General features: G+C 47.1%; 1 protein-coding gene across 1 annotated transcript; it reads right to left on the bottom strand.

Moving 5' to 3' along the window:
• Positions 1-2,508: 2,508 nt before the first annotated feature.
• LOC122712954 (dynein beta chain, ciliary) lies at positions 2,509-20,512 on the bottom strand. The gene is made up of 36 exons (XM_043933026.1): positions 20,275-20,512; positions 19,976-20,208; positions 19,502-19,767; positions 18,927-19,333; positions 18,434-18,861; positions 18,103-18,344; positions 17,779-18,046; positions 17,126-17,669; positions 16,538-16,855; positions 16,106-16,460; positions 15,743-16,014; positions 15,289-15,669; positions 15,077-15,225; positions 14,772-14,801; positions 14,198-14,443; positions 13,603-14,134; positions 12,798-13,362; positions 10,117-12,510; positions 9,644-10,005; positions 9,036-9,512; positions 8,529-8,793; positions 8,061-8,410; positions 7,724-7,986; positions 7,368-7,664; positions 7,129-7,298; positions 6,721-7,024; positions 6,178-6,647; positions 5,545-6,099; positions 5,103-5,403; positions 4,754-5,035; positions 4,351-4,652; positions 4,145-4,272; positions 3,862-4,076; positions 3,440-3,796; positions 2,937-3,099; positions 2,509-2,867 (listed from the first exon to the last, which is right to left on the bottom strand). The coding sequence occupies exons 1-36, from the start codon at positions 20,510-20,512 to the stop codon at positions 2,566-2,568; spliced, it is 13,431 nt and encodes a 4,476-aa protein (XP_043788961.1). The 3' UTR covers positions 2,509-2,565.
• Between the last annotated feature and the right edge of the window lie 3,598 nt (positions 20,513-24,110).

Raw genomic sequence — 24,110 nt, forward strand, 5'->3', positions numbered from 1 at the left:
TCTGAGGAATTATCATGTCATACTATATTAATGATTTATTATTTTGATAAGTGTTTTGTTGCGTATAAATGATTCATCGCGTTATCAATTCCGAATTAAAACGTGCGTGTACACGAATTGATCATGTGCGCGGTCGAAATCCGGAATTTTCTCGGCGAATCAAATCGGAAAGTCGGTGGGCTCGATCCAAATTAATATTTCGAGGAGGGAAGATTACCGGTTGGCAAAAATTCTTTGACAAAGAGGCGCGCTCCCGTGTCTCCTCTTCTCGAGGACTCTTCTCTGCTTCCTTATTATATTCGAGCGTGTATCGATCCCTCATTATACACGAGATGTACCCTTCGAAATGCGCTTCGATGCTCGTGCGTAGCGTAATCGTTTCGCCTCGATGTTAAATTGCCTCGTTAAGCTGTCGTCGGGAAACGTTTCAACCGGAAATTAATTGCGGTTTTATAGCGAGGGCAATAATCCATCGAGCTAATCAATTTCCAACGATATTCCGTTTTAAAATCGTTGCAAAAAAAAAAAAAAAAAAAAAAAAGAAATCATTCCAATACATGGTTTCTCTTATTCTCAAATTTTCGATTCGTCCATCTTTCTTTAAAATCTCCTTACTTTTCGTCATACGTAAACGAAGAAGTTGTTTGTTTATTTTCGTTATATTTGTGGGAAAATAATTCGAATATTTGAAAAAAGATAAAGCTAAAAAAATAGGTAAGTAAAATATGCACTACTACCGTTATTATCAAGAGAATCCATTGTTTGTAAATAAATACTCCAACGCACGCAATTATAATTAATTCTTCTAAAAGAATTGAATTATTATTTTCGAGTTCTTTAATTAATCGAGTTCAAAAAAAAAAAAAAAAAAAAAGAAAGAAGTGAAAATATTAGAAAGAATTTCCTTTAGTTAACGCATGAAACATCCGATCCACTCTTTTACCCTCTCGTTGCCCGGCGAGACTTAATGAAAACCGTGATTGAAGCCGGTGCACAAGGGGCCAATCGATCGGCAGGAATCACGAAGAGGGTGTTTGGCAGCCAATCATCGGCCTCCCTCGAAGGGACCGACACTTTTTTCCTATCTCCCTTCGATTCATGAGTTGACTTTGCGCGGAACTCGATTGTTCGACTTTTTTCCCTTCCGTATTAATCGATCTCTTATGCGCATCATCAAAGATTTTTCTTTATTCTTAGCTAATTCCTGTCGAAGTAAAATAATAATCGTGACAAATATGATGCTATTAATACATCCATTCAATTCCTTTTAATTCCTAATTAATCTAACTTCTAATTCATCTAATTAAATTTTATTATTATTATTATTTTCTTTCTCTATATCAGACATATATAAAAGACTAATCCATGGTATTTATTATTAGGATTACGAGAAAGCGAGAGATAATTTTATATAATGAAACGTGAGCAATAAACATATGAATAAATCTCGAGTATGAATAATTCCCCATTTCAAAAGCGAAACTTAAATCCTTTTTAAACTTTAATCCTTTTAATCTCGGAAGAAGAAAAGTCTTTCGAAGCAAACTTGCCGCATTAAAGAATTCATTCGATTTTGACGAGGCGCAAGCGGTGGTGGCTGCATCACTTAACTTAGAGATTGATCAACAAGAGTTTATTTCGTCCCTCTGTCTTAAAGGGAGCCCTGGAAGAAAAATCCTGATGAAATCCTGTCGAAAAACAGGGGAGGAGGAGGAGGAGGAGGAGGGAGGGGAAACCCGACCCGAAAGTTGGAGGGCAAACATTTTTCCTTACTCCTTCTAGGGCTAATAACGTCTGCATATTTGATAGGATTCCATTCTCCATTGAAAGATCGTGTTCTTTACGGCCCCGCCCGCGGAGAGGGAAATCTAATTTCTTTCGCTAACACGATACAATTTTGATCCCCGCGCCGCAATCTGAAAGCTTTCCTGTCCCCGAGGCGCGGCCAAATCCACCATGCGTTTTCACCTCGCTTCTCCTCTTCGACCTTTCTCTTCCACTTTCCTCCCTCCCTCTCCCCCTCCCTGTTTACGTATTAAATTGACCAACGTTCGGTTACGTTCCTTGGTCGTTCGGTATCGATCCTCCTTCCTTCGAGATAAAAGGAGGAGATCTCTTTTGTTTTCCGTCCAAATGACGGATAATTTCTTCCTCTTTCGGGATTTCTCTCTCTCTCTCTCTCGAACAGGGAGGAAAGAACGAAGGACGATCTCGATCCTCCATCGTCCTACGGTTTATTAACTCCTGGTCGATTAGCCGACCCCGTGATATCCGTTCGATGGGTCCTTCGAGATTTACGCTCGAATTATTCTTCTCTTCCTCGCCCACGATTACCTATTTTTTTTTTTTTTGTTTCGTTTATCGTTCTATGGATTGTTTACCTTTCTTAATTTAACGTTTCTGATTTCAAATTGCTCAATTTACGATTTGTAAAAAAACAGGTAGCTAAAATTTCGTTGGAATCATCGACGAGGATTTAATAATGATTTAATAATGGAGGGAATAGAATTCGTTCGTTATTGCATTTATTTTCGATTTATACTCGATTTATACCTCGGTATCGTTTTAAGTTTGAAGGAGCAGTGCCACGCCTGCCAATGTCCATTTCGCGGGTTTGTCTTTGGTCTTCAGATTGAACGTCCACACGTAAGTGGGCCCTCGAGTCCTCGTTTTGTAAACGGGGCACTCGTACATGTTACGCAGATCCTGTTTGTCCTGCGTGATCGCTCTCACGTTGATCACAGGCATGGGGGGGAACAATTCCTTCGACTTCGAATCGACGATGATGCCCGACTGCACCTCCCATCGTGCCCCTTCCATGAAGATCCCGTGGATGTACGCGCCGTCTCTGGGTGCAGCTCTAATCGAAAAAAAAAAAGAAAAAAAGAAAAAAAAACAAAAGGCGATCAATATTTGCACTGTAAATGTACTGGGATTCAAAGTCACGTACGTGAACTCTTCTTTGTTTTTCTTCGTCACGTCGCATTGCAAACACATTTTATCGAGAGGAAGTTCGTGTCTTCTCGCTGTCGACTGCATGATAGCCGTGAGTAACGATTGAGGATTGAAGAATCCAGCTAACCATACCGATGGTGGCAACTGGAACGATATTTTTTTTTTATACAAGTTTATACAAGTTTGATCAACTCGTAACGCGATGAATATTTCCAATTGATTATCTATACCCGTCCGAGTTATACCTCGGTATCGTATATAATATCGTAATTGTCTATAAATAAGATCATTTATAGGTTTTAGTCAAGTTTTCTTCTCTATAAATATTATTATTTTTATATTTCGTCGCACGTGATCGTTGCGAATTCTTCATAATTGCAATCGTGATTAATCGGAGTGATGAGAGTGAACGAGTTCTATTCAAATATTTGATGAACTAACAAAATTATTACTTATCGAAGATCGTAATCTTATCTCGTCTTACCACGAAATCCGTGGACCAAGTATCCAATTCTCTGATTCTTAACAACAGATCGACGAACCAAGCAGCGAGCCCCAACAAAGACGGATAAGCCCTGCCTGCCCATACGAGGGGCACCTGGTCGAGGAACAGGGCGTTCTCCAGATCCTCCATGTCCGAGGTGATGGTCAATTCACCCTTCAGACCTAAATCCAGTTCGCGCAACGATCGTTTTATCTCTGTGGTCAAGTGATTCATTCGTTCGCACTCTTGGAAAGCCACGATCACGTACGGTGTCCTCTCCTCCACTTTACCCATTATCTCCACCATGTTGAACTCGTCCGGAAGTTTCTCCATTATTTCGTCCAACATTTGCTTCACCTTTTCCCAAACATCCGTCCGAAATAATCTCTCCTCTCCTCGATCATTCGTACGATCGAAATTACCTTTTCCTCTCTGGTCACCGTTTGACTTCCGGAACTGGCCGCGTCCCTCGGTTGCATCTCGAACACCGTTCTGAACAAATTCTCCGCGGTCATGGTCAAAAAACCTATTTCCGCGTTTGGATGCAAGCCGTACAGGTAAGGTGATTCCGGGGGCATCGCCTCGTCTATGTACGCGTGGTACCCGGCCAAATCCGTGTTGGGCGGCGCTGGGAAACCTTCGATGATTTTCCTGTTATATTTCGGATATTGTATTCGATTCGTGATTAACAGATGAATTCCTTACCGGGCGCCAACATCAATTCTCCGTCGATCAATTCGGGCTGCATCAATTCTTCGAGGTAAGAAACGCAGAGCCTTCTGTCCCAATCGTCGGTTATGTGCCCTCCGTACATAATCTCTCCGAAAAGATACCTTCAAATTTATTCGGACAAATTACAAATGGAATCTTGCCTGGTATAATTTATTATTAATAATAAAACTCGATCAAACCTCAAATCCTCCCAAGGGACCTTGGACGTTGCCTCCAGATAATTGTACAGCACGCTGACGCTTATGTGCAGATCGCCCACGTTGAAAGGGTAGATTTTATTCCAACCCTGAGGACCGAATTTCCTCCGCTCCGCGACCACCGCGTGGAAGTAGCAAAGGGAAAATAGAATCACCTTGAACTCCGCCTCCTTGCTGCACATCTCCAACGTTTCCTGGGTGAAATTGTCCAAAGCTTTGTGAAGATTCGCCTGCATCCCCGTGGGTGGCTCGTTCGTGATCTTGATGGACGACTCTAGGATCCCCTGAAATATCATTTCTCAGTTTGTACATATTATTTTTTCCACTAATCTCTTGATCTATTTTATATAACGAACTTATATAAGGATAAGGATTAATCGATTACTTGAGGGATGATGTGTCCTGCCGGTGTACCGGCTGGTTCGGCGCTCATAAACACCCTGTAATTCTCGTGGGAACCGTCCGCCGCTATCTCCAACTTTTTCTCCAGCAAAGGTAACCACTTCTTCACGAGATGAATATTCTGCAAAATTACCCAATGCCCATTCTTCGCTGCCACGTCCATAGCTTGCTCCGCGACCGTTTCCTGCCCCTGGCCCAGGGACACGTTGTGGAAATTTTGATTGTCCAACGTGTAACCCATCCGGCGTCCCAGATCCTCCACGTCCTGATTTAAAAAAAGTTCACAGAGAATCGTAAGAATTTCTTCTTGGTCAGATACGACGATGCTTTACCTTGAGAGGATTCACGCCGGGCGAAAGGATGAAGAATATAGGGGTGGAGGGGCTGGTTTCCTCGAAAGATTTGGCGAACTCGACGGTTCTACCTTCCACGTATCTCGAGCCAAGCTTTTCCTCGATAAACGCGGCGATCGCGTACGTCATTCTGTCCGGCCGCAGCGCCCTCAGCATGCACAGACGTTGTATAATCGTCTTGTTCTTCCATTCCTGCGGGAATTTCTCCCTCTCCGGGCACTCGCATTCCACCAACTTTTTCCATCTCTTCGCCGAGGTCTCTATGTCTCTGTCCAAATTGCTGTTTACCAAACAGAAAGAGAAAAAGAAAGAGAGAGAGAGAGAGAGAGAGAGAGAGAGAGAGAAAAGAATGCACGCACGAAATAACAAAATCCTTCGTTTCGATTTTTCTATTCGCGGGATGGAGATATTTCGTGATTACCGAAATTCTTCTCTATTGGCGAGACTCCTGATTCCACCCCAACTTGTGTTGGAAAGGAAATCCACGGGGGAGGTGAGGTGGGGGGTGATGGGGAATCGTAGGAGGAAGTCCAACTCGGTGGCGGTCACCTCGTTCCTGGCGAGCAGTATCTGAAACGCCATCTGCGAGGCGAAGATAAGTTTGTCGCACTCGAACAAGCCCCTGCTCGTGTACATGAACACGGAGTAGGTGATGCACTCGATCAGATTCTTCACTCTCCCGGACACGTCGGGGGCCGGGTCGGCCCTCGAGATGGCTTTTTGAAACACCACGCTGAAAGCTTTCAGGGAAAATTGATAGATTGGATTGATGGTGTTCAGATCGTTCAAGATAAAATAGAGGAGAGACGCCCTGGCCGCCGCCGGTCGATACAGTTCCCTGGCTGCGTCGATCTCACGGCTCGTGCCACGGGCTTCCGTCACCTTCGACTCGATCTCCGCCGCTGTCCTCTTCGTCGTCTCGAGATTCTCCACCAACGACGTGTCCTCCAACACGTTGCTCCCAGCCGACGACAATCTGTGCGCACATCTCGTTCGAACGTCTCCTTCTCCATCTTTCGGGGATAGGGAGAAATGAGAAAAAGGGACGAGTTACCTCGACAACAGGGAGTCCTCCAAACCGTTGAGCGTGATCTTGAAATCGTTCTGCTGTCTGGTGAGCTCGGCCTTCGACTCCTCGAGATCCGGCCGCTCGGCCTTCACCACCTCGGCGAGTAATTGATCCTCGAGGCCGTCCCTCGTCACCGTGAAATTAATCAGGGTAGTTTGGGCCTGCATCTCGGGCTTGTAATGGGGATTAGCCAGCTTCGTGTGCAATAATAATCTGAACAGAGGATTGTACTCGACCTCCTTGTCGCCGATCTTGATCGCCCGCCCCTTCTTGATCAAGTTTCTGCCCAACAACGGGTCCAACACGGGATCCACCGTTTCGCCGATGTTCTCCACGAGGACGGTCGACCCGGTCGCGAGGCACTGCTCGATCACGTCCAAGTAACCCTTCTGCCCCAGCCTGATCACGCGAAGTTCCTCCCCGTACCTCTGTTTGATCCATTTGATACCCTGGAGCTGCAGAGAGAGAGAGAGAGAGAGAGAGAGAGAACAACGATGTTGCGCCTTCTTCCTCCTCGTCTGATCGTACCTGAGGATCGATCATCAGGGGCCATCGATCGGAGTTCGTCAGTATGGTGGCGTTCTCAGTCGACATTCTATCGTTCGGCAATCCTTCGTTATTCCACTTGGCTATCCGAGTGTCGTTCGTCAGTAACGACAGGGGGTCCAACCCCTCGGTGATAGGAATGGTAGGCTCCACGCTACGCAAGAACGGTATCCATTGCTTGTGCAACAGATCGTTGCGAAATTGTTTTGTGAAGCAACCGACGTAGGATATGAACGCCGTGACCAGAAGAACGTCGCCCGGCAACGTGGACGCTTGTTGCATGAAACTTTTTTCGTTATAATTTTTCATTATTATTATTATTTTGATCTAAATAAATCCAATAATAATAATAATAATAATAATCCTTTTTAAAATAAATCGGAAACGTACGTGGCCACGGAGTCCGCCCATCGCACGTTCTCCGATGCCAGGCCACCGACCAGCCTGTTGGCGAGAACTATAGTGGCGTTGGTCGCGTCGGCCTCTTCTTGACACTTCACCTTCTCGGACGTGGCTTGCTCGAAATCAGCCGTCAGCTTCCCCAATTGCTCCTCCAACGACTGTTCCACGTGTAACCACCATCTACTATTACCCGCTCTAAAACGTGCGTTATTTAATTATTTACGCACCGCGACTTTCCGTTTGATCACGGCCAGCTTCTCCTGCGCGGCGGCCAACTCCGCGTTCGCCTGCGCCAACGCCTTCCTCTTAGGCTCCACGTCGCAGAACACCTCGTAGAACTTGATGATGTTGATGACCCACGCGCAGAGGCCGGCAGCCGCCGCCGATTTCGATCTCACGAACTCCGGCTCGAATTCCGAGTCCTTTAGATAAGGCTGGATCGCCTTGATCACTTCCGGATGGATATTTTCCTTGTCGTAATTGATCAGAGAGTCGAGGAACGTGTCGACCTTGGCCATCATGATCTGGACGAGACGAGGTTTTACGTATCGATCGATAAAGGAGGTGACCTTGTTTCGAGTACCTTGGCGGATTTCCAGCTTCTGTCCTTGGGTATCTTGCCAGCCGGAGCCAGAAGGACCATCACGGCGGCAGTTACGTTCGTTACCGCCCCCGGTGGCGAGCCGAACGACTTCAATTCCGTCAAATTCGCCTTGTTCAGGGTGTTCAGAGCCTCTTGGGCGGCCAACAGGGCCGGCTCTGCCTTCATCAAATCCACCTCGCAGTCCTTCTGCTTTTTCGATACCTCCTCCGCTATTATGGCGACCTTCGATTCCTCCTCGTCGGCTGAAACAGAGGCAACGAACACGAGTAAGATTTCTTTTTTTCCCTTTTTCTTCTTCTTCTTCTTCTTTTTTTACCTATAGCCTTCTCCTTCTGCACTTTCTCCGTCTCGACGCCGACGATCGCGATCAGAGTATCGGCCGCCTCGTTCTTCTGCTGCAACTCCAACTCCTGCATCGCCAGCTTCTCCTTCAATTTATCCACCTGCACGGCCGTGGAGCGAAGCTTCTCCAATCCATTCTCGAGCCTCGCCACCCGGCCGCGAAGCTCGCTCGCCTTCGTTTTCAACAGCCTCGTGTACAAACTGATCTGCTCGAGGAACGATTTCGGCGTCGTGTAGTTGTATCTCCTCTCGCTGGCCAAATAATGCCTGCTCGCCGCGTTCACGCTCGTGTGAGCGTGGGCCATAAATTTCGCTGCCGGCTCCCTGCGTCCAACCCATCCCTCTATTTATTGCTCGGCCCCGAACCAACCCCTCCTCGCCCTCTGTTCAAACGCGTGTTTCGGGGGTGGGTGCAAAATCGATCCACTGCTACCCTCCTCACCTGTAAGTCCCCGGAAGTTCGTCCAACTCCTGCAGAAACCTCTTCGACACAGACATCAAAGCTTCTTGCGGCCATTCGTGGAACCAGTTTATCGCCGTGCAATTTATTATGGCGGGGAATTTCCTCGAGCGTATCCTTAAAGTGGATCCGACCGGGGAGAAGCAGAGGACTGTACGAAGCTGGCGGCGAACACGGTCGATGAAGAACTTCCAACAATTCTCGCGGGTGTCTAGCATACCGGCGCCCTTCACCTCGTTGCGCACCCCTGCAAAATTGCGCGTAATACGCGATTCTTTCCTTTGCGGGGGAGGAAGGGAATATTTAGAAAAATTGTCGATCGAAATCGAGAAGATATTCCTCGAGATCGTCGATCGCCTTTCGCGCCCTCCAACATTTCTAGGAATCGATTTTCGAGGAATAAGAAGGATAGGATAGTTTCGATCCTCGGATGGGGAAGCTCGGATGGGCGAAATATACATCTATAAAGAGATATATTTGTCCAACAACCTGCTATTATATTCTCGAGCTCGTCCTCGGCAAAGAGGTCTGGAACCTCGCCAGAAGCGAGCATGTCGTTGATCAGGACGAGGAACTGTTCGTTCGCCACTTGGGCGTCGGTCATCAGGAACACGATGCCGAGATTCTTCAATCCCGACTTGTTGTACAGGGCGGCGAGCTCCGACTTCATATCGGCGATCCCATAACCCTTCTTCAACTGGATTTGGAACACCTCCAGCGAGCTTATGAACGCGGCCAATCGCGATAAACTCTGTTTGCCGGAACCACCTACGCCGACGAGGAGAGCGCTGCCCCTGGGCGACTCCAGGATCCTGTTTATCCGGCACACGTGCATCATCGCGTCCTCGAACAGCACCAGCTTCATCGCCGCCACAAGATCGTTGTAACTGACCATAGCCTCCGATAACAATCGGTGCAGGGTCGACCAATCCTTCACCGCCATGTACTTTGGCTCCCCGACTCCACCTTCAAATCGTTTCCCCCATTCATTTTTAACGATAGCTGTTACGACTCGAGGCAATTCATTCAGGAAACGTAATCGCTAAAGTGTTATAATCGTGAAACCCGATGTGACATTTTACGGAGAAAATATTTGCCTGCGAAGTGACAGTAGATGTTGGGCTTCTCCAAAACGGCGCTCTCGTCTATCTCCTCCACGTTCTTCTTCAGGATGTCCAGTTGCAGTTTGGAGAAGCTCTCTATATCTTTCTCGTCTATCAATTTGTCGCCGTAGACTCTTTGCGTCTCGTGGAACCAGAGTCTCGTCAAGTCCGTAGACGATTGGAGGCACTCGTTTCCGCTGAACAATAATCCTTGGAAGCAGTTCGATAGGTCGCGAAGATTGAAGATGTAGTGGAACTTGACCGCCGTCGGAAGAAACATTTGTGCGCAGCGATGGTGCAGCTGGATCGATGCTTGCACGATGTTGTCGCACAATTCGGTCACGCAAATGGGAAATCTAATTGAAACGATCGTGCGATTGTTGATCACGAAGGATATTTAATTTTTTTTTCGCGTCGATTTTAAATTAGATATTACACAGGAAATAAGTAAAAGCAGAAAATCTCACCTGTGTTCGATGTTGGACAAATGTTGCCTCAAGATGGACGAATAAATGATCGTTAGAGACTCGATATTTGGAAAACTGACCGCGAACACGGAGAAGTGTCTCTGCAGCCTGGGATTAATGGTGAACGATCCAGCCGTGGGATTCATGCAAGCGATATATTGGCAATTGTGAATATCCTTGAGGGTGAGCTTCGTTCTGTCGTACCAGTGGCCGTAATCCAGATGTTGGCGGATCAAAGTGTGCGGTTGGACGGTCCCGTAGGGGTCCACCTCGGGCATATTCATGTCGTCGATGAAGTAGACCAGAGTCTTGTTCCCGGGGGGGCCGTAATTTCGGCCAGCCTTCTTCTCCAACGATTTCTCCAATATCTTTTGCAACATCTCCGACGAGGTGTAGAAATTGAACGGAATATTGGACACCGAGTAATTATCGGCCAATTGCGAGAGTTTCTCGGCTACGAGGACGGTTTTCCCGCAACCGGCCGTTCCGACCAACATCACCGGATGTTTTTCGGCCGTCAGCAAGTCCAACAGGTATCTGATTCTGATAGACTCCGCCGTGTAGACGAGGACGGCTTGGAGCGGCATTTCTGGATCCAACTCGAACTTCGGCAAACGTTGCATCCACGAAACGAAGCTCTTCGTCTCGGAATCGACGTAATAATCGAACACGGTCCCCTGGGGGGGGAATTTAATCTGCTTGAACTCGTTCACCCACCATTTGCTAAATTCTAGCCGATAGTCGATCAATTGATCTTGGAACATGGAAGATCCGAACGCCCAAACGGCGGCAAAGACGAAGTAAAGTTCGTAGTGCTCTTTCGAAAAGTCGGCGGAAGTTAATTCCGGTTTCAGAAGGCAGTGGAGAAGGTGGCAGAGCATCTCCACGTGTGCCATATCCGCGATCGGGGTAATCTTTTTAAACCTGCTCCTCAACGTCTCCAAACAGGGAGGTATGTACTTGTCGAACAGTATTACCAAATTAGATCTCTCTACGGGGGACGTTCTTCTCTCCACCCAGCTGGTCACGTAAGGATTCCAGCCCAGGTCTTGGGGATTTATGTAGAGGATGCCTGCCCTGGACACGGTGGCCGGCGTGGCCGTCCTCAAATTGGATATCTCGAAGAGAAGCCTCATCGCGGGCGTCAGAGCTATCCTCTCGTTGCTTGCCAAAGTCAAAACTTTGTTGTCGTCCATCACGGTGTTCAGTGACTCGATCCACATAGGATCGATGTCGCCGTCCAGGACGATCCACTTTGGATTCTCACCGCCCAGGTTTGCCTGCTCTCTCATTATCACCGAGAACAGGCCGTCCTTCCACTCCCTGGTCGCCGGATTGATTATCCCGAACAATTCGTCGTTGGTCACGGCCTTCGGATTCAGATCGTTGTACACAGGCTTCCTCTTCATGTTCTGATACGTTCGGAACAACGATTTCCACACCTGGGTCTTGCCCGATCCCGCGATACCCACGATGAAAACCGAATGCCTCACTTCCAACAGCTCCTCCAATTGGACCACCTTCAGAATGAAGCCATCCTCCGGCTGCAGCGAGAGATCCGCCGCAGCCTGCTTCACCATCTTCTCGAACTCGGCGTCTCGTTTCCGGGGGACGTCCAACGCGGGGAACAAATCGGCTATCAGGCCCATGAACACGGGCAGGTCGTCGGATATCACTTTGGGAATGTTGAAGTCTCGAAGGGCTCTCATCAGCACCTGCTCCTCCGGCCTTCCCGGATCTCCCCTCTTCAGACTTCCGGCGACCACCAGCACCGACTTTATCGCGCGCAATCCCCAGTCGTAGTGGTCCTGCTTCGACAACAGCTCTTTGCACAACGTGTACAAAGTGATGAACTTTCTCGCGAGGATTTTCGCATCCTGGAATCCCTCCGCGACCAGCATGATCTCGCAGATCAGCTCGAAATCGGGCACCACCATAGCGCACGGTCGGAACAGAGCTTTTAAATTCTCGGGCAGTTCCGTCCGGCCCGCGTACCCTGGATTCATCGTGATAAATATACCAACCGTTGCCTCCAAACCGATAATCTCACCCATGAAGTTGAACCTCTCCTTCCTGTGTCTGATTGCGTCCTGAATCGATTTCACCTGCACCGCGACCACCGACAATACCTCGACCGTGATCCGATTGAACTCGTCGAAACAACCCCAGGCGCCGGTCTGCGCCAGCCCTTTGTATATATTGCCGCACGATTTGTAGTCCATCTGCTCCGAACAGTTGAACACGTACACCATTATGCCCAGAGCTCTGCCCAGATCCTTGGTGGTCTCCGTTTTTCCGGTTCCGGCGGGACCCGCCGGCCCGCCACCCATGATCAAATGAAGGGACTGAGTCAGGGTTATGTAACATCTGTCCGTCAGTGGAGTTATGACCAACCTGTGTAAGGAATAAACGTATAACCTTGATCTTCTCGGTTTACAATCTTTAAGAATCTGTTCAAGTATTCGATATTATTCGCAAAGTCAACTCGTTTCGACGTTCCGCAGTAGAATACGAAAGCTTTTGTTTTCCAGACGATCTATGATAAATCTTTAAAAAAAAACATTTAAGTAAAAGTATTCACGTAATTTATGCGATTTAATAAATTACCAAAGGCAACGTGGACTGGGCTTAATGCGCGTATTAAGATTTATTTATGAAAAGGAGAAAGAAAAGCATCGAACCTGGGTGTATTCCCCAGATATTCGTGAGAGTATTTAAACTGCGCGTCGCAAATATTGGCGAAGCAATCCTTCTCCTTCTCGTCCCAACGGTGGCGGAGTTGACTCTGCCATTGGAACGCCTGCGACGTCTCAACCTTGGACTGCACCAGCTTGGCCACCACGTCTCTAGAATGCACGTCTATCGTGCAGATGGTCATCACTTTCTGCCTCTCCTGTTTCGTCAGCTCTCCGATCAGCAGCGTGATCAGCGTGCTCAATTGGGAGATCTGTTTCTTCAGATAATCCTTCAAGGAATTGTCGTACCCCTCCTCCAATCTTGAAAACGCTATGTTCACCTCGGTGGTCCACCATATTTGAGTGCTGCACAGGGAGACTTGGGCCGGATAGTCGAACAACCATTGCTCTCGAGCCTTTTCCTCGTACGTTACCACCGCCTCGCCGAAGTAATGCCTCATCGTGATCCTCATCACTAGTTGCAAACGGTTCAACCATACTTCTACCGCTCCTTCGCAGCTCATCTCGCAGTTCGCGAATTCCACGTATTCCCCGTCTTTCGCGTACATACCTTCGGAACAGGAGCGAAGCAGAAAGGAAAAAGTAAAGATTCTGGGATCGTTTATGATTAAAAAAAAAAAAAAGAAGAAGAAGTAAAATGTCCGTTCTCTCAAAGTTCTAAAATACGAGTTTAAATACGAACGATCGAGTTGTCCGATCGATCATGTACACGTGCGCGAAGAATTTTTCGAGAAAGAAAATTCTATCTCTTCTCGACGATTTGTTTTCAAGAATTTCTTGGATGGCTCACCCGATACGCGTCTCGGCGAGAGAGCAGCCGCGTCATCGAATTTCAATCGGGCCATGGAATCGAACAGTTTCGTCAGATGCTTGGCCACCACCTCGGGCTGATTTCCATTCGACAGGATGTCCAACAGATCGCTGGACGAAACGAAGTAGAACCTCGGGAACGCCAAACGTTTCGTCTCCAAGTATTCGGCCAACGCTTTCTCGCAGAGGACCAATTCCTTTTCGAGGATGTCCAGGGAGGACGCAAGCCCATCTTTATTCGTCGCTTCGATTACGTTCAACGTCCTCCCCAGTTCCTCCGTCATTTGCTTGAACTCTTTATCGATCCTGTCGAATCTCTCGGCATCCGTGGGCAATTGCCTGCGTATATCCTCGGACGAGGTGAAGATACTCTCCAGATGCGTCCAAGTTCGTTGCACCTCGAACCATATCGTGGTCACTTGATCCGCGATGCTCAACTTCCGCTGCCAACTGGACACCTCTTCCAGAAAATGGGCTATGAACTTGGAGGTGATGAGATTTTGCAATTGGACCTGTGCGGAGGAAGAAGAGTTGGATCGAGTTTATTGTTTGGAGTTGGAAAAGTTCTTTTTTACCTGGTTTTCTTCCAGAGTTTCGATCAGTTCCTCGCTGGCTCTTATCAAGGTGGCGCCGGTTCGAGCGTGAATTTCTTTCTCGAACTCCATTTTCGACCAGGTGGCGTTCAATTCCTTCATGTATCTCTCCATTGACATCTCCTTCACGGCTTTGTCAACGATGTTCTTCACTTCCTCCTCGCAGTCGTGCAGATTCAGCTCGAGAAGATCGGCCAACGTGGTAGACTCGTCCATGACGAATTTTACCTTAAGCACACTCTTTACGTTGGCTATTCACGTTTCTTTTGTCGTTCGAAAGCTCGAAGTGAACGAGTGAACGAGTTTGAAAAAAATGAAAAAAGAAACGAAGCGAGCGAAGAATCAAACATTTTTCGAATCGCAAGATCGAATTTATTATCAAATGGAGGTATAAATACAGCGATGAAATGATACGAGATACAACGAGAATATAATAGAAAATCATCGTTGGACGATTTACGTGACGCATGCATTGCATATTAATTGACGATTTGTCGTTCTAATTCGTGCTCGAATTATTGTAGAATTAGGTGCACGTTATTTACAGTGGACTTACGGTCATTTCTGGAGTCATGTTGCCCAATTTCTGTAACACCGATAGCGTATATACAGCGGTGCAACTAACTAACTAACATGTTGGTGATCATTTCCATCGAAATGTCTTAATCTTTGACTAGTCAAAAAATTTCGTTCAAATTTTTTAAACAAAATTAATAAAAATATTCTCGCAAAAAGAAGATATAACGATCTTTATGGAAAAAAATGGACAAAAGGTTATCAAGTTATTAAATCGTTTTTCAAAATCGTTTTATCGCGTAAAATTCTATTCTTCTTTCTTTCTTTCATCAATCTTGCCGGTACCTTGGTGCTGTTCATCAATTGTCTCCAATGCCTTTCCCTTATGGCCGGGTTCTGCAGCTCGGCCACGGCTCTCAAGGACGTCAGCATATTCTTCACAGTTGCCTCCAACGAAACGAAAGTGTCCCACGATCTCATTTCCTTGTCCAGAGCTGATTATTTCAATCCGATTTAATTTTTAATCCCCCCGTTAAAAATCCCTCAACCACCATTACCTCGTATTTCCTTGGCGAACTTCTTGCACTCGATGTCCATGTTCTCCACATCGATTTTCCTCCAAGGTGTGGTCTTCCATCCTTCTATGCAGCTTCTGACTATGTTCACGTAATCCCAGAGCTGTTTCAACATCTTCAACTCTTTCCTGCATTGTTTCAACACTTTGAACTCTGACACCATCACCTCGAACAGGGAAGCAGAGTCTTGGATATCCTTCATTTGCCGTTCCAACATTAAAATCTCCTTGTGACTCTCGTCCATTAATTCGTAAGGATTTTGACACTCGTATCTGAAGAAATTGTAACGTCGAAACGCCTCTCTGTAGTGAGTTATCGTTGTGTCGAATGCCGAGATTCGCCCTCGTATCCTGGACACCTCACCTGGATACCATCCCTTTCTTAAAACGTCAAATGTAACTAGACTGAGTGGAGTAATCATCCGAAAAGTCCATACCCGCTTGCAACGGAGCCACTTGTTGTTTAACCATAAGCGCCAATTTTTTCGTATTGGCCCATTGTTCGGGCAATTCTTGGAGCAGAACGTTCACCTCTTCGGGGATATCTTGATCGTAAAATTTCAGCAACTCGATCGTCTCCTCCAAAGGTTGGAACATCTCGTCGGTGGTCGGTTGCCTCTCCTTCACTTGCAAAAGGTAACCCATCACACTGACGAGTCTGGCATAGTCTCCTGGGTGAATCGATTGAAGCAAACCTTCGTCCGCTCGTCTGAACCGAATAGAGAGCATCATTTCCATCTTTCACTCGTAGATTTTCTAAAATTCTCTTCGATTATTATAATTTAAAAAAGAAGAAACACCTTATAAACGATGCCAAATCCGAGAGGCTGGTCGTGACGCGATCGACCAGATGTCTCTTGAACATGCTCGACCATTTGCAGACCATGTTCAGCACCGAGTGCCTGAAGGGTCTGAGGTCTACCCTGAACCAGCCGCAAAACACTTTGGACGCTTCCATTTCCTCGATCTCGAGATAGAGGCCCTCGTAAAGGTCGATTTGCTCGCGGAATTGCTCCATTTTCGGCGGTGATCGCGTCGGCCCCTTGGGATCCTGCACGGCCACCATCTCCATTTCCTCCATCGTCAATTGTCGGCTGTACTCGAGGAACTGTTGCATCACCGTGTCCCTATCGTCCAACCAGAGATAGGCGTATCCTGATAAAATAACACGACGAAAGGATCGTGAACGGACGATGGAAACTTTCGCTTTCGATTTTCATGGAAACTCGTACCTTCGAAATTGTTACAGAATTCCGTGGCTTCCTCGATCGCTGTTACAACGTTGCTCATAATCTCATTTTTCATCCCTCTTATGTCTAGATCCTCCTCCAATTCCTCGGCGTACCCTACGGAATTATTTTTCAACCTTGGCACCAGTGCGGCCATACCGATGATGTCGTTCAACAGGGCCGATACCAGCTGATCGAGCCCATCCGGATCATCCGGTTCCAACGAGGGCACGTAATAGAGATCCGGTTCTCTGAGCTCCAATTTTGCCTCTAGCAAAGGCTCGGTGTACCCATTCGTCTCCATATTGTCCACCAAGTATCCTACGTACGTAATTATTTCTAAGTAATTTTACTTTAAAAATATAATTTTAATAAAAGGATAATATCTACTTAAAAAAAAAAAACAAAAAAAAAACAAAAATTAAACAGATATATTTTAGTACTACAATTTTTGCATTTTCACATTAATTCTAAATATTCCATAAATATTCAATAAATATCTTGTGCAATCTTGTGACAAACAATTGCACAACAAGATCACTCACGTGAGATGGAAAGAAGGAGAAAAGAAACAAGGAGTCTAACATTCACCTAACGAGCATCCCACGGCCCTTCGAAGGGACTCGATCACGATCCCATCGACGTAGGCCACGTATCTCTGCCAGGCTTCCTCCATCTCCTCGGAAACTTGAAAAAGCAGCCTATTCTCCTCGAGCAACGAACGAATCTGCTCGCCGGCCCTCTCCACCTCGGCGTAACGTCTCGACACTTTCTCCGGCCGCTCGTCGAACGACAACAAAGCGTCCTTACGACGCTCCTTCCTCTCGATCAGAGGCGTCCTCGTCCAGGCGTCCAGCACAGCTTTCATCTTCTCCACGTTCGTCTGGGTCGATTTGATCCGCCCCCACAACCCGTCCACCAGCTCGCCCAACTCGACCATGTACTCGAGGACGCTGTCCGAGTTCCATCTCAGCTCCGTCTCCCCGCGAGACACCAACGAATCGATGCTATTTATCCCGTCCTCGATCAGCTGAAACTCCACCTGCCTGCTCGTCCTGCGGATGTTGTTGTACGAGGAAACTGTCGCGCACAACAGCGCGCGGAACTTGCGAAACGTTTCTGCGTTTTCCGACACCTCGTCGGAAGGAAAAGAGAGCGAGAGGTGAGAGTAGAAAATTTTCGCTTCGCTTCGTACGAGAAAAGTGGGTAAAAATAATTAAATAATCTTTGATAAAGGGAGACACCTTTATCGCGTGTTCTGGAATGTCCGGTCGGGACATTTGCTTCAAGTAGTTCACCTCCTTCAACACGCCTAGAAGCTCGGGATCGAAGTTGAGCGCCAACGTGGAGTCGGATTCGCGGGACAGAATATTGCGATTCAGTCCGATATCGACCGTTTCGGGTACGGTCGCCGCCCATTCACTGAACAATTCGGCCTCCTTGTCGTCGAAGATCTTGATCAATCTTTCGTAACGTTTCTCTATACGCAGCCCCTCCTCGCTCCACGTTATTCTGCAATTCGAAGGGAAGGTAATCGTTATCCGAATATCCGAATCTCGTCAACTCACGGGTGTTGAAGAGCTTTGAAGGATTGAACGGGGAGATCGATCCGTTGCCTGAGCATGTCGATGAATGTCAAGGCCGCGGTCAGGGGCGGAAGATCAATCAGAGCGCCCCTGGTCCCGCGATTGAACAGCACCTCGACCACGGTCAGCTCGACGTTCAACAGCTCCAAGATCCTCGAGTAACGATTCGTGAATTGTTTGCTTATCACCGGCCTGTCCAAAACCGTGCCCGCGATATTTATCAACTGCAAGAATAAAGAAGAAAAAAAGAGTAAAGAAGAAGAAAAGAAAGGAAAAGCATCTCACGCAACACGCGCACGCAACAAGAAGATACCTTGAAGATGCTCTCGAGATTTCCACAATCGTCGAAAGCTTGGCAAAGTATGGCCGCCAATTTGCTGTCGAGATCCGTGATCGACTCGTTGAACTTGGCACAATTCTCCGTGAACGATTGGTCGTCTGGCTCGAGGGCATCGTTGGCGCGCACCGTGAAAGACACGAACAGATTCTGGAACTCCTTGTACACGTTCGTGATCCTCGCGCTCAGAGAACCGCCTTGAATTCCTCCTATTTCTATTTTTTCCAACTTGGAGAATTCCATCACGGTGTTGAACAACCACTCGATATCGTTCAGTCGTCTGAGAAAGGCGTCGAAACGGGTGAAAACCGCGCTCGGATTGAAGGTCCAAGGTGGCGCGTGGGGTTTCATCGCTGGCATGTCTTTCCTCGACTCGAACTGCCTTCGAAATTCTTTCAACACGTCTGCGAAAATTAATTTCTTTTTCTTCGTCTGTTCTGCGTTATTCGGAAAGTGGGGAGATTCGAACCTCGACATATCTGCACGCGTTGAACAGCCTCGTCCACGTCGCTCTGGAAGATGGAGGTCGGGTCGAGGAAACGGCGTGCCTCTCGTATCAACAGGTTGCAAATCTGTCGAAGCATTATGATCACCTTGGAGGAGCTTTGATAGTAGGTGGATTTCGACCAGGCCAATCCGACCGAGTGTATCAGCGTGGCCATTAACGACTTGGCCTCGCTGAAGTCGACCTCCTCCACAGCTTTGAAACATTTGGCCAACGGAGACAGGTACAGGGATATCTCCTTCGCCTCGGCCATCGAGGACACAACGTTGTCGAACAGGGTGCGGAAACAAGGGAAATAAGCGCTGTCCGTCGTTTCAAGAATGCTCGCCATTTTCTTCACCCGATCCTCTTGTAATTGGTCGTAAATGTACCTGATGAATGTGCATTTTCTTTTACTTTTCGCAATGTTATAACATTGAGGCGACACTAGCGCCACGCGACCATTAACTACGTCAACTGCCCAAATATATTTATTATTCTCTTTCAAATACTCGAAACTTGTTACGTATATATATTTTTCTACGCGAGAAGGTATCTACCTTAAATTAGCCAGTCTGGTGGACCAGTAATCGAGTTCGACATCGGGTGTTGGATTTTGGCCGTTCTCGAAGGCGGCGCTGGATTCCTGAGTGACAACGTCGTTCACCAAGTAGGCCCACTTTATCACCACACCCTCGATCGCGCTCTTCAAATACAGATCGACGGCTTGGGGACCGTCCGCTCGCACCAGCTTCTCCACTTCCGTCAACTTCTCCATCCCGGCTGGCATTGGGAGGACGGTCCTACCGTTCACCTGACCCTTCACCTTTTGAAGATGAAAAAATTCGTACTCGTTCGAAAACTCATCGTACAGAGCGTTAACATATTTATTTCACTCTCGAATCTTTTGTAATCTTGCATAGGCAAATCTTTGATCTTTTATCTACGAGAATAGACGATCCAAAGCTGTATAACATATATATTGACACTCTGCAGATTCTCTTTCGAAGAAGAGGGAAAAAAAGAAAATTGACTTGGTACAGGGTACCGCGAAGGGAATGAACGTGTCTGCAAATATCCTGGATCGCGATGTCAGGCAGATCCTTGTGGTTCTCCGCTTTGCTCAACAGAGGAGCGAAGATATTGTCGACCAAAGTGGCTAATTGATCGACGACCCGAGAGGACAGGTCGCCTAGGATCAGCATCGACGAGCAAGCTTCCTCGTCCTTGGGCAATGGCGTCCTCTCTACCTTCACCGCGTAAATTCCTGGTAAACGATACTTTAGAATCATATCGACAAGATATAAAATTTGTTTCGTTTCGTCGTTCTCACCTTTGGTCCTTTGACACGGTACAGGGAACGAGGTGCAAGCCACCAATTGCGCGTTCGGCGTCAAAGCGACGAAAAGCGCGGCCGGAAGAGGATTATCGAGGAAATCGTGCACAGCGTTCCTGTATTCCTCCGTGAGCAGTAATCTCCCCCATTTCTCCGGTTTCAGTTTCAACGATTTCTGCACGAAAGCGCCGATGTACTCCAATCGAAAATCCGACGATCCATCGGGACTGGCCATTTCTGTTTTGAAAAATGAAATGTGATCAGAATCAAAATCTCGCCGTAGATACAATGTATTGCGCCGTATATACAAACTTTGGAGTGAAACAATATCCTCTCCTCGACGAAGTGTTTATAATCTCGTAGCTCTGGTGACGCGACCGAGCGAGGATTGCGCGATTCTGGCATAATTCGGGGATGGATTGTAATATAAATATGCAAAAGAATGGCGTGACCACGTGAAAAGGGGGACGCGGGGTAAAAATGCCAACCGTTCCATCGGTGGTGGCCGTCGCGGTGCAAGCAGGTCAAGAGACCAGGCACCGACTGAACCCAACCGAACGACGACGTCCTGGCATTAACTGATTGTGTCTTTTCGACGACCCCTACACTCCTTGCCCTCCTATTGTCACGGGATATACACGGAATATTAGCGGAGACCAACATGACATGGCACGCGATCCAACGTACTGGCAGGTACCATTTTACTTTTACCCGATGGGATTAGTCTTAATTTCGCGTCCACGGACGTTATTCGTCGCGAACTCTCGTTCGTAACGTTCACGTTATTTTATTTCGCTTCCGACCAATCCCATTTTCGTCATTTATCGAGAAAGATGGTTGAACGAACAAAGTAACGATTCCTTTCTCTCTCTCGATTTTTTTAGTCGTGAAACTGGAAAATTTGAAGCGAATCGCGAGTGAAATCGTGAATCTGAATTAGAATTGGCAGGAAATAGTTCGATTTTCAGACAACAGCAAAGTGTGCAAGGCTTAACGATTCCTTTCTCTCTCTTTCTCTCTCTCTCTCTCTCGATTTATTTAGTTATGAAACAAAAAAATTTGAAGCGAATCGCGAGTGAAATCGTGAATCTAAATTAGAATTGGCAGGAAGTAGTTCTCAGACAATAGCAAGGCTCAACGATTCTTTTCTCTCTCTCGATTTATTTAGTCGTGAAACTGGAAAATTTGAAGCGAATCGCGAGTGAAATCGTGAATCTGAATTAGAATTGACAGGAAATAGTTCTCAATAGCAAGGCTCAACGATTCTTTTCTCTCTCTCGATTTATTTAGTCGTGAAACAGGAAAATTTGAAGCGAGTGAAATCGTGAATCAGAATTAGAATTGGGAAATAGTTTCGATTCTAAGACAACGACAGGTGTGCAAGACTTGTTTTCGATCGTTTGGCTGCGACGCAGTCGATCAGTTCGATCGATCGCCCGTAAAAAACGTGGAAATTGCGCTGATGTAAAAATAGAAAAGGAAGGACGATGCGGCAGCTGTTTGCCCTTGGATTCCGGCCAGTGATTCCGCCTGCCATTCGCTCGCAGGGATTTGATAACGAAAATTTCTGGAAAAAGGGGGATGCTCGTTTCAATCCTCTGATCGGCTTATCGATCGGCGAGCGTGTCGCCATTGTTCGCCTGCACCCCGCACAATACCATCGATACTACTACAACAACAACAACAACAAAAAACTTGAGTTAAAATCGGGAAAATGGGGCATGCCTGCGAGAACATCTGTCCGAACAAAAGGCAAGGGGGAGAAGAGGCTCGTGTTCCCGATCGGAACGTCAGAGCTAATTTCTCTCGACGGATTAGCCGTTTTCCCGAAAGACTGCGGATTTTCCGCTGCTCGAACCGTATTTGAACCGGGGTTATATCGCGTATATAACTTTGAGAAATTTGGCGCGAGAGGAGGGTGGCCGTGCGCGCGTTTCGTTTCAACCCCCCTCCAGTGCAACAATCGGCGAAAAAAAGGAGGCAATTTCATCTTCGTTTTCGCGTGAATTCGTTCGTGCGAATTATTCAGTTTGAAAGTTGTATCGAATCATTTGCGATATAAAACATTTGTCGGCGAGATATGAATATTTGCAATTTATCGAATCTATTATCGAATTGTTGGTCGAAGAGGAACCAATCGCGTTTGACGGATGTGTTACGCGCTTTTGAAAGAGAACGTAGTAGCAGGATCGATAATTTCAAAAGAAGATTAATTTCCAATACTTGGAATACCATCCTCCCTTTAATAGTTTCCGAGTCTATTTGAAACCGCTTACTATTCGAGCCGAGAGAATCGAATAATCCCTCAACAGGTGACCTAAGAAGCTCTTAATACGCGATCAAACTGTGTCATCCTCCTCCCGAACGATCAATCCACCCCAATCCAGCGCGGCAAACGAGAATCAACAGTATTCTCTTAATCAATTCATGCTCGGCTCGAGAGGGCGAGCCTTGCTCCCTCCCCTAGCCTCCAGCTCCCGTAGCCGTAGGTTCATCATCAATCACACCTCTCCTTCGGATCGAAACGGCCTATCAAGAGGCCGGAAAAAAGAGAGACTGCCGCCTCTCTCGGAGCGGTAGTCTCTGGCCAAACAATTTGCACCGAGCTCCGCTAATGATTTCGGATGTTATCTACTCCATTCCCGAGGCGAAATTTGTCCCGATCCCTCGCCATTCGTCATCCCTCGCCGCTTCCTCCTTTATCGCGAGCGTTTGCCGGATTCGCGATGAACGGAAGTCGAACGCGCCTCGTCCCTTTTTTCTTGCTCCGCGCTGACACGCTCGAAATTGATGATCGCCGCGAGCCTCGCGGCTATTCCTGGAGGGAACGCGATTTCTTATTTAGCCCGCTCTTCGCGACCCGATGTCATTTTTCACGCGTGCCTCGTTTCACGACGATGGAGGACCGAGTCGCCCCCCTTCCCCCTTCGAACGTAACGGCGTTTTCTAATACGCGTGGAAATCGTGTAAAACGATCCTCGAGGAGGGGATCGATTGGAGAGGGATCGATTTGGAGGAGGAAAGAGAGGGAGATTCGATGAACTTTTGACTCGGAAAAATTGATAATCCTGTCGGTTCCACGAGGCACCGATCGTTCGTCATCCTTATCTGAAGTTGGCTCGCTATACATCGAGATAAACGATCCGCGTATCCGAAACGGTCGGATATCCATCTCCGCGAAACTTTCCGTTTTTCCGCTCTTCCCACGCGTTTCCCTTCTTCTCGAGTCTATTCTCGAAAAAGGGGAGGAGGGGAAAGAGGGAGAGGAAAAGAGGAGAATTTGTTCTGCATGAAGTTATTTTTCCTTGGAGGATCGAGGAAAGGTGTTGCGAGCAGTTTCATGGAGCAAGTCAGACACGAGTGAAAGTGGAGAACGGCCCTCCCTTCCTCCCTCTCCCCCCATCAATTGGACTCTAATCGAGTAGTTTCGAGGAAGAAAAGGGGTTCGAAGGTCGCGAAGCGCATCTGGCGAATATGTAAATGGAAACTTTCTCCAGGGTTGAAGTATTGGGGATCACGATGTCACTCTTCGAAGAGGTATAATCTTCATCAAATAACGTCTGATCTTCCTGTAAGAATCGAAAATTAAAAAGAGGATCTTGGAAGCTTCGTCTCGACCATAACGACGGTTTATTATCTAGATGGAATTCTAAATTCGAGCGCATAAAAGGATCTTTAAAAGGAACGTAAAGATAGTTTTAGGGAGAACTCGTTTTCGATCGAGATAACCAATCGCCCCTCCCTTCCTCCAAAATCCAAAAGGGACGACGATTTTTTCGCAAATCTAATAGCGCAATTCCAGTTGAGAACGAGGCGGACCGTGAGATCGAATT

The sequence above is a fragment of the Apis laboriosa genome, unplaced genomic scaffold (genome assembly GCF_014066325.1).
Source record: "Apis laboriosa isolate Shangri-la unplaced genomic scaffold, ASM1406632v1 scaffold21_cov150, whole genome shotgun sequence".
Classification (NCBI taxonomy): Eukaryota; Metazoa; Arthropoda; class Insecta; order Hymenoptera; family Apidae; genus Apis; species Apis laboriosa.

Excerpts from the sequence above, each read along its gene's own strand:
- LOC122712954 (XM_043933026.1), bottom strand. The coding sequence starts at position 20,512 with ATGGCCAGTCCCGATGGATCGTCGGATTTTCGATTGGAGTACATCGGC. Across the intron at positions 16,461-16,537 it reads ATTCTGTAACAATTTCGAAG|GATACGCCTATCTCTGGTTG; the intron begins GTACGAGTTTCC and ends TTATTTTATCAG. Across the intron at positions 16,015-16,105 it reads GATTTGGCATCGTTTATAAG|ACGAGCGGACGAAGGTTTGC; the intron begins GTGTTTCTTCTT and ends TATTCGGTTCAG.